Source organism: Myotis davidii, unplaced genomic scaffold (assembly GCF_000327345.1).
Source record: "Myotis davidii unplaced genomic scaffold, ASM32734v1 scaffold1036, whole genome shotgun sequence".
NCBI classification, from domain to species: domain Eukaryota; kingdom Metazoa; phylum Chordata; class Mammalia; order Chiroptera; family Vespertilionidae; genus Myotis; species Myotis davidii.
Window position 1 is genome coordinate 1529083 of NW_006287260.1, and position 10008 is coordinate 1539090.

Sequence of the window (10008 nt, forward strand, 5' to 3'; positions counted from 1 at the left end):
GCCTCCTGGGCCGCCGGGACTCCGGGCTGGCGGCCCCTGCAGCCCCTGCTCTCTTGGGCTCCTTGGAGCCGTGCTTCTTATGGGAAAAGGCTTTGCGGAAGCTCGACTTCTTCTCCTGGGATTTCTTCCTGCAGGGCAGGGCCGTGTTTTCCGGGGCCACCTCTGCCTCCTGGCCTTGGAGCTGCTGCAGGTGAGACGAGAGAGATCGAGTCAGGCCCTGGACTCTGAGGAGATTGCAAGAGAGCCGGGGAAAGAGACCAGCATCCCCTGGGACGAATGCGGGTCAGAGGGTGTGTGTGGTCCAGAGGGAAGAGCCACTGCCGCTCAGGGGCAGAGCGGGAGCCTGCAGCGAGCGGGAGGGAGGGGCCGGAGCAGGGCTCTGGCAGGATGTAGAACTGGGGAGGGCAGGGAAGTGATGGAGCCAGGCAGGGACCCGGGTCCATAGTGAGGGTCAGGGTCTAGGTGGGGAACGTCCTCCTCACCTTCTCCCCCTCCTGCTCCTCTGCATCTTGGAGTAGGGTGACGATCTTCTGGATAAATTCTTCTAAAAAGGGACAAAGAAAGTGCAGAAGAAAGTGTGGCTCAGTCTTCATTTCCTAAGGCCCCGGGTGGACGGTTCTCCCATCTCCTAGATGTGAAGGAGTTTGCATTTGGCGCTGGCCCAGTCCTGACCCGAGGGACTCACAGATCCCTCAGGCGGCCGGGGGCAGAGGCAGCTTCAAGGGGACACAGTCATGACCATTCCCCAGGGAGGACCTAGGGGTGCCCCCCCATTAGGTGAGAGGAAAACAGGAAAACGGCGCTGGGCCCTCTCCATTCCCCTTCCAGGCACATTTTTGTGAAAAGCAGACAAGGCAGAGGGGGTGGGGCAGGCCTTTAGGAGTATCCTCAGCACCCAGAGCTGACAGGGATTCTGATTCCAAGCTCCCCACCCAGCCCCCCCCCCGCCCCATGAAACAGTAATGATCTTGAGGGCAGCTGCCATTTGCTGAGCTTCTCTCCTGGGCCCGTCCCCCTTCCCATCCTCTTTGCTTTCCCTGAGGCTCTGACCAGCCTCAACAATAGTGACAACAACAGATGACAGCTAACGTTCATCAGCTGCGAAGGGGCACTGCTCTCAATGCTGATGGGCATCCACTGCTTTAGTGCGTCCGACAGCTCTATGCGGCCGGTACTATTATTGTCCCCATTACACTGATGAGGAAACGGAGGCCAGAGAAGAAGCAACATGTCAAGTTGATGCGGCTGGAAGAGGTCAGAGCCCAAACTCAAACCCAGGCCCTAAATCACACCATCTTCCCAGCCCAAGCCGTGAGCCAATGCCTCCCTCGAAGCACCTATGGCCGCCCCCCAAGGAGGCCAGGCGTTCTGAAGGGACCCGGGGGGGGGGGGGCGGGGGGGGGGGGATACTGACTGCACTCCGAGGCTTTTTCCGGCTGACCCTCCTCTCCGGGCGCCCGGCTTCCTGAGTGGATGGGAAGCTCGCAGTGTCTTGGACCCCCACAATCTGTAGACGAGGCCTCTTGGACTTCAGGTTCTTCCAAGTCTGAGAAGCAAAATGAAACGGTGAGTGTGTTTTGTTAGTGCGAGGCTGCTACCTACTGCACAGAGGTGACAGAGCCTCCACCGTTCGCTCTGTGGCCAGATCACGGTGGACTGAGCCGGGGACTGAGCCGGGGAGTGAGCCGGGGTGGAGGTGAGCTGCTGGGCAGGGCCTTGCACTGAACACCTGGCATCCTGGGCTTACTCCCTCGCCTCCCTCCCCTAGCGCCCTCATCCCTCCACCCGCCTGGCTTGCTCCACTAGTTGGAGAGTAAGTGCGCAGAATGAGTCAGCACTCCGGGCCAGAATCCCCGGCAGGAAAACCCCGTCTTTGGTTCAAAGCATTGCGCCTCCTTTTAAAAAGGCTGCTCCCGCTGACACCCAGGAGGTCCTTTGCCCTCCGGCTCTGGCTCCATCATCGATGGGCCATGACCTTGGCCACTGTTTTGCCTCCCTAACGATCAGTCCCCTCGTCTGTAAAATGGAGGTGATAAAAGGCCGAGGGCTCATTGGTCTAGGCCCACAGCGGGCAGGTGCCCTAGTTCACAGGCGAGGAGAGTGAGGCACGGAGATGGAGGACGACTTAGGAAGCACAGCCCAGAACCCAGGCCTCCCGCCTCCCAGGCTCCTCCGTCCTGCACAGCTCCCCATGCCAGGTGTGGAGGCTGGGGTGCAGAGATGAGGACGCTGCGGGTCCCTGAATACAATTCCCAGTGGGGGCTTTGCGGGTGGCCTCGGCAGGGAGGTCTGGTGTGTGGAGGTGGCTGGCTGGCACCCCTCCCCTCCCCATGTTGCTCAGGGAAGAGCATGGGCCGGGCCGGCTGCTCTTCACGGCCAGCTCCGGCCCTGGGGAAGCGTCCAGAGCTGGAGGCAGCCGCCGTGTTGCTATGGTAACCGTGAGCCTGCTCACCAACGCTGCTGGAGATGGAGGCCCGGTGGCCCCCGACGCACATGTACAGGAAGCTGGGCTTCTTGGACGGCCGGGACTCCGGGCTGGGAGCATCCGCAGCCCCTGCTCTCCTGGGCTCCTCGGAGCCCTGCTTCTTGTGAGAAGAGGTTCTCCTAAGGCTGGACCTTCTCTCCTGGGATTTCTTCCTGACGGCAGCTGGGGCCGGGTCTTGTGGGGCCACTTCTCGCTGAGAGCCTTGAAGTTGTAGGGGGCATGGGAAAAACTGGGCCAGGTCCCTGACCTTGAGGAGAGAGGAGAGCTCCCTGAGAAGCAACTCAATGGCAGCCAAGTGCTAGGGGGTGTCCCCAGGCAAGGGGATGACAGAGTCCAGAGCAGAGGGGCTGGGGGGCCTGGAGGGCAGGTGGGGCAGGTAGAGAAGGGGGAGGAGAGAGTGAGGGAGAGGGAGAGTGGGAGGATGAGGAGGAGGGGGAGGAGGGGGGAGGAGGGGGAAGAAGCATCAAGCCCCGGGGACCTCCTCCTCTCCTTGGCTCCTCACCTCTTCATCCCACTCGTCCCCTACGGCTTGGAGCAGCTGCACTATCATCTGGATGATAGTATCCTCTGGAAGAGAGTGGATTCCGGTGAATCTTTCTAGATCAGTGGTTCTCAACCTTTTGGCCCTTTAAATACAGTTCCTCACGTTGTGACCCAACCATAAAATTATTTTCGTTGCTACTTCATAACTGTAATGTTGCTACTGTTATGAATCGTAATGTAAATATCTGATATGCAGGATGGTCTTAGGCGACCCCTGTGAAAGGGTCGTTCGACCGCCAAAGGGGTCGAACAGGTTGAGAACCACTGCTCTAGATGCACAGAGCGCGCTTCCTAACGAGTGTGCTGGACTCTGAGACCAGCATGGGCCTCCTGTGTTGAATGGGGTGCCCTAGAGCATCTCCTGAGGCCTCAGACCTGGTGGGAAGCACCAGATCCCAGGGCTGCTCCTCTGAGAGAGGCTGGGAGGTCCACGGGGGAAGGGCACTGGGCCAAGGCATGAAATTTCATGCAAGACATCGCAGGTCAGTCCTTCAGATGTTCCCCTGGTGCCCTGCTGTTTCCTCAGGATGCACAGATCTGTGAATATCTGCCTCGGGTTGAGCAAGCTGGGTGACCGTGGGTACATTTCCTAATCTCTCTGGGCCTTCCTCTCCTTCCCTGTGAAATGTGGATCATAATCCCTGTTCTGCTTCCCTCCGAAGGCTGTCAGGCCATCAAATGACGGGCTGCGCCTGGAAATACTTTTCAAGGCTAACGCTGACCTTCCAACCTGCAAAATGCCGTCGGAGAAATGGCTGAAAGGGTGCCGGCCTGGCCTCGGGTGGGGTTGGAGGACGGAGGGACTCCCGCCCACAAGACAGACAGCCGGCCGATTGATGCATAACCACGCTACCCAGTCTTTGCACAGAAGCCACAAGCAACATCAGGGTCTTCTTTGCTGCCCCGGCCACTCTGCGAGGACAGCGAGCCCACAGCGACCCTGCTAGCGGCCACCCGGTCCCAGGAGAAGAAACCCTGCTTGGCTTTCACTCCCCGACTCTGTCTGCCTCACCCTCTCAGGTGAGGACAGTTAGCATGTAAAGGAAACCTCTGCACAGTGACCCGCTGGATGCCTTTTACTTTCCTTTGGTGGGCGGAGAGCTCCTGTTTCATAGCTTTAAAAACTTGCCCACTCTGTACAGGCAAGTGGATTAATGGGGCAGCATTGATTTTATGCGGGCCAAGGCCAGGCATGTGGGTGTGTATGAGACGGTCCTTATTTCTTGGGTATTTAACGATGAAGCATTATTTTACTTAAAATGGTTCAGCAACGAAAGCACACACACACACACACTCACACACACACACAAAGCAAATATGGCCAACTGTTAACAACTGTGAGCATACGAGTGTGCATAGAACTCTTCTGTCCACTCTTTGATATATTTAAATATGTACATAAATTCTATCTTCCTCTCTTCTAAATTCCTTTTATAAGTTTAAAGAGAATAACAGAGTCCCATGCTCACTAGCACATAATTCCTGTGACGCCCTTCGTGGAACCCTAAAGTGTGGCCAGGAGCCCCAAGGGGCAGATCAGTGCTCGCCAGAGAACAACCAAGTCCTAAGCTGTCCCCCCCGCCCGCCCCCCGGGCAGTCCCCAGCTGCGGCCAGAGGACAGCAGATTCTCACTCACGGTCAAGCTGGTCAAGCTTCTGGGGCTCCTCCTCCGGCCGGCGGCCCGTGGCTTGGGAAGAAGGCTCCGAGGCCCCAGCACCCCGGCCTTCGATGAGCACGGACTGGTGGGGACCAGGGTCCGCCCCGCCTGGAATGAAGGCAGAAGCAAGTGAGGGTGTGTGTGTGGGGGTGGGGGGGTGGGGGGGAGGCGGCATGTCAGTGCCGTTCTCCTGACTTGGTTAATGGACACAGGAAACAGCTCAGCGTTCGCCACAGGAGGGCGCTGCTGCCGCCAGCTCTGGGCCTCACCAGAGAACCAGGAACCCAACGAAAAGAGGCCGCCTCAACCCAGACCTCCTTCCCCGGCCCCCAACCCATCCTGGGCCTCCCTGCATCTCTTCTCCCCAGGAAACATGGGGACTTTGGGCAGAGCCCTCCCCTCCAGGTGCCTGGGGGACACTCAACTCCAGGAGCCGGAGTCAGGAAAGGAAGGCACCTCGGACCTGCTCCCTCATTTTACAAATGAGGAGTCAAAGGCTCCAGAGGGGCAGCAACCTGCTCAAGATCACACAGCACGTCTTTCTGCTGGCGCCACGTCAGACCCACCCCCAGCACTGGCCCTGCCACTTCCCCGACACCCCAGTGCTCGGCTGAGGCCTGGTGCGGAGGGCGGGCGTCCACCCTCGCCTCCCTCCCGGCCCCCCGTTCCTCCCTGGCCCATGCTCCTCGAACAAGAGCCCCTCACAGGAACAGCGATCATTGTGGAGCACTTTCCCGGGGAGCGCTGGGCGGCGGCCACCCCGTGACACAACAACTGTCATCATCTCCACTTTATCGATGGAGAAGATCAAGGCTCAACCACACAGCTGGTTGGCGGTGGAGCCCGTCTGAGGGAGCTCCCAGGGGTGGGGTTCCTGGCAGCTGTCCCACCTTCCGGACATCCCCTCTGTTGAGCGGTTGGAGTAGCCACTTAGAGCACCCTAGTCCTGGGGTGGGCAATGGGGTTACCATAGCAACGGGTAGGTCTACTCACCTCTGGGTCCTGGGCCCAGGTGGGCCTCCTGGGAGCGCCAGGCAGCAGCTATGTCCTGGCCTCCGGCTTCCTGGCCCGGGGGCCCCTTGGCGTCCCCGTCCCCGTGCCTCCTGTGGCCATGCTTCTTGCGGCCGGCCTTCTTGTCGTGGGCTTTCTTCCTGGGCTCCGAGGCTTCTGCGGGCGGGGGCAGGCCCTCCTTCGCCCTGGCCCTCCTGGCCGCCTTGTCCTTGGCCTCCTCGGGGCCTGTCCTCAGGAAAAAGTTCAGTACCGTCTTCAGCCACCCCTGCTGGTTGCGGCTCTGGGCCTTGTCCTTCTTGTCCCGCGGAGGCCTCTGCTCGCTGGTGAGCAGCTCCCTGGCCGCCTCCAGGCTGAGGGCCTCGGGGCCTGGAGCCTCCGGAGACCCCAGGCCGCCGAGGTGCCGGCTGCCATCGCGGGCCCTCCCCGCAGGTGCCCGTCTGGGGGGTGTGGCGGGCAGGGAGAGGTACTGGCCTTCCCGGGACTCCGGGTCCTTCCTGGGCTTCTGCGACCTGTCCCAGGACCGAGCTCTTCTCTGTGAGACAGGCTTCCTCGGGCCCTGCGGAAGCTCCATGGTGCTGCAACCAAGACCAACAGCTCCTAGGAGAGGCCGCCTGCCGCCCAGGGCCACCCCACCCGCTATGCCTGCGGCCTCAGCTCTCAAAGCTGTCATCCCACTTTCATTCCTCAACAACCCTGAGAGGAAGCGGTGTCCTGGCCCCACTTTCCAGAGGAGGAAGCTGAGGCCCAGGAGGTCGTGCCCCAGATCTCACCATGCCCACCCCCCGCCCCCCGGCCGCCCAACCCCTGCCTATCCACCCCAGAGGCTGTTAAGAATATTTCACCGGACAGCTCAGTGAATGGCAGCTGCGTTCTTCCAGTTGCTCAAGACAGAAACGTGAAGTCGCCCCGTCTCCGTGTCTCGCTCAGTCCCCACATCCACCCACCAGCACAGCCTGCGGCTGCCCTTTCAACCATGGCCGGGCCTCATCCCACCGAGTCTCCTCGCCGCCTCCTCTGCTCAGCTGGACCATTCCTCGCCGCTCGCCTGCTCCCCTCTGTCCTCTCCGCCCCACGCAGCCTGGCGGCTCAGGAGGACCTGCTTCCAGCCAGTCCCCCCGAGACACAGCACCCCCTCACTGCATGGAAACCCAGCCGCTCCTGTAAACATGTTTATCGCCTTGGCCGAGAGTGGTTTCAGAGCAAAGTCCAGTCTGCTCGGAAACACCCAAGTGATCTGCTGGTCACGGGACCTCGGCTCAGAGGTGACACATACCCACGCACCAGGGAGGGCACAGCTGACGCGAGCTACTGCGGAGCCGGAGCCGGAGTGGATCTGCGCGTCCCCCGAGCGGCTGCCGCCTCTGGTGGATTGCCTGAGTGTACAATGGCCTCCTCTGTAGGCCACCCCTCACCTACGCACCCGCTGGGACTCTCACTGCTCGGGCGCTGGGCACTGTTTCACAGACCGCTTTTGCCTGCCCTCTCCACCCTGGACGCCACACAATATAATTTAACCAATAGCCGCCTCCATGCATGTGGCACACGCGCATGGGCCGGAGCCAGCACCCACAGACACTCACTGCTGTAGACTGAACGTCTGTGCCCCAGATTCATTGTTGCTCTTAAGGCCCCAGGTGATGGTCTTAGGAGGCGGGGCCTCTGGGCGGTGATTAGGCCACAAGAGCACGGCCCTCATGAACCAGGTTAGTGTCCCTTATAACGGGCCCCGGGGGCTCCCTTGCCGCTCCCGTCACGTGGGGGCACAGAGGGCAGGTGACTGTCTATGAACCAGGAAACCTCCGCCAAACACCGAGCCTGCCGGCACCTCACCCTCAACCTTCCCGCCTCCAGCACCGTGAGAAAGAAGCTCCTGTGCTCTGTGCCGCAGCCCGCACCGGCTCAGACACTCGTGTGTCACAGAAACACGCACACACACCGCAGACCTACAGGGACTCGGAGCCCCTTGCCATTCCCCGACCCAAGTGCAAGGAGTAATTATCTGAGCATCTGTGTGCCGTCTGCCCCCCTAAACCCCAAGCCCCAGAGAGGACGGAGCTGCACGGTTCCCGCAGCGCCCACACTGCCAGGCCCTTAGGGTTTGGGGAATGAATGAATGATACCCAGGCAGGCACAGGCATGGCCAGCGCCCACACTGCCTGGAGGCCCTTAGGGTTTGGGGAATGAATGAGTGATACCCAGACAGGCACAGGCATGGCCAGCTCCCCGGGTGCGGGGCCGCAGGGCATCCAGAAAGCCTCTCATCTACACATCTCAGTCCCCCCAGCCATGCCTGTCAATCAGACTGGCTGCGAGGGGAACGGAGCTCCGAAGGGCTAAGAGACTTGCCCAAGCCCCCTCTCCCCCCACCTTCTCTCCCCCCAGCTGGGAATCAGAGAGAATGGGGGCTTGGATCCATGTTTCTGGATTCTAACTTCTCTCTCCTACGCCAAGGGGCCCCCAGCAAATGCAGATGTGCCCACAAGGCCTGAGAGGTGAGCAGCGGTGCTGTTTCACACTGAGGGAGATAACCACATCTGCCCACACCCACCGTGGCCCACACACACTCATGGCCAGAGGCGGAGATGGTCAACTCTGGGCGGGGCGCACAGACTCTGGGCAGGAAGCCGGTCAGTGGGCTAGAGGGTCAAGGGCTGCACCCAGAACTTTACTTCTTAGCACAGGCAGCCCATGGGCACTCCAGGCCCCTCAATGACAGCCACTCTTGTCCGAGTTCAAAGCCTTCAACCTGGGCTCCCTCAATAGTGCTGGTCCATCACAGGTCACACCTCCCACAGGGGAAGGAGGGGGGCCTGCTGGGGAGACACTCAACCTCCCCTGGCCTGAGTCTCGTGGGGGACAAGGTGGTCTCCTCTCCCCTCAGGACCCGTCCTGCTCCCAGGCCCAACTCCCAGGTGTTAGATGATCCCCCTCCAATCCCAGTCAGGGCAGCAGAAGATGTCCCTGTTCTTGGACCAACTTCCAAAAACCTTAACATCTAACCCTTAGTCCAACCACAGGAGATAGCATCACCTCCCACTGATGGGGAGCTTCCCTTTGCTCCGCGTCTTCACGTAAAGTCAGGGGAGTACGGAGCGCCGTCTATTCTGCAAATGAGGAACTGAGGCCCAAGGAAGTGAAGTTCCTTGGCTGGGTTCAGAGCTCACAGGGCCAAGTTAGTTCAGAGCTCTTCTCAGGCACTGGATTGAGATCGCATCACCGAGCCCTGCTCTCTCTCAGAGATGGAGAAACTGGGGCCCAGGGAGGCCCAGCAAGTAGAGGCAATATTGGACCTGGCCTCAGGGTCTGCCTTCTGGGCTTATACTCCTCTCAGAACCCCAAGAAACCCACCCACCGCTCCAGCCCCTAAGGAGAGAGTATCGCTCAACCAACCTTGGGCCACAAAGTCACTCCTGTCCCTCCGACCAGAGGGCTCTGGTGGGACCGCTGAGAAGCACCGCCCCGTCTGCCAGAAGTTGTATCCAACGAGGGATGGTAGGCCCAGCTTCCCGGGGAGAGGATGCTGCTGCTGCTACCGCCCCCAAACTCCCGAGTGTCTCAGAGATGCTCCGTCACAGTCATATATAGCTGAGCTCACGGCCCCCGAGCCAGGGGCCGCCCACTACGCCGCCCTGTCCCGGCCCGTCCCAGGCTGTTTCCCGCTCAGTGGAGATAGGAGGCTTACCTCAGCCACCCTGGAAAACAGTTTTGCCTGACAACTTCCTCATTGCACTCAAACCCAAGCAGAAACCAGCGCGCAGAACACAGCCCTGCCTGGCCACAGGCCAATCCTCGGAGTGAAAAACAAGCGCTTATAGGAAGCACAGGTCACGGGGAAGCAGGAGGCCGCGGTTCTATCACCTCCACCCCCCTCGGAAGCGCCCCAAAGAAAGAAGGATCTGAGAGAAAGGCCGCTGGATGGAACACACACATTCTTTGACCTGGAGACGGAACTCAGAAGAAGGAGTTGATCAGGGGATGTTTCCCAAATCCACTCTCCCTAAAATCAATGGAAAAAATGTCCTCTGGTGAGGACTAACCAGAAAGCCCTGCCTCCTCTTGTTTATATGATAAAAATACATATCGATGCATTATATTCGAAAGAAAACAAGAATATGTACCGAGGCCCAGGCTCTTCCTAAGTCCCGTCATGGCTCTTGGGCTAATGCATCCTGAGTGTGGTGGCCACTGGGCGCCTTCTCTCACCGGGCAGAGGGGCCGCCTGGCCCTGTCCGCCGTGCCCGCCAAAGACCAAGCCGGGTGGGGATCTGTGGAGACACGCGTGGCCTGTGGCCAGGGCCGGCTGCGTGATGTG

The 10008-nt window shown here is 60.1% G+C and overlaps 1 protein-coding gene across 1 annotated transcript in view; it reads right to left on the reverse strand.

The window, feature by feature from the left end:
• LOC102757121 (chromosome unknown open reading frame, human C6orf222) overlaps window positions 1-6865 on the reverse strand; it is a 12394-nt gene extending 5529 nt beyond the window's left edge. Inside the window, exons 1-8 of the mRNA XM_015560844.1 lie at window positions 6690-6865; window positions 5679-6271; window positions 4665-4793; window positions 2988-3052; window positions 2453-2732; window positions 1415-1546; window positions 483-544; window positions 3-184 (exon numbers count right to left, since the gene is read on the reverse strand). Of these exons, the coding sequence (XP_015416330.1) occupies window positions 3-184; window positions 483-544; window positions 1415-1546; window positions 2453-2732; window positions 2988-3052; window positions 4665-4793; window positions 5679-6271; window positions 6690-6727 (1481 nt within the window). The 5' untranslated portion in view covers window positions 6728-6865. The remainder of the gene's footprint in view (window positions 1-2; window positions 185-482; window positions 545-1414; window positions 1547-2452; window positions 2733-2987; window positions 3053-4664; window positions 4794-5678; window positions 6272-6689) is intronic.
• Window positions 6866-10008: the final 3143 nt, after the last annotated feature.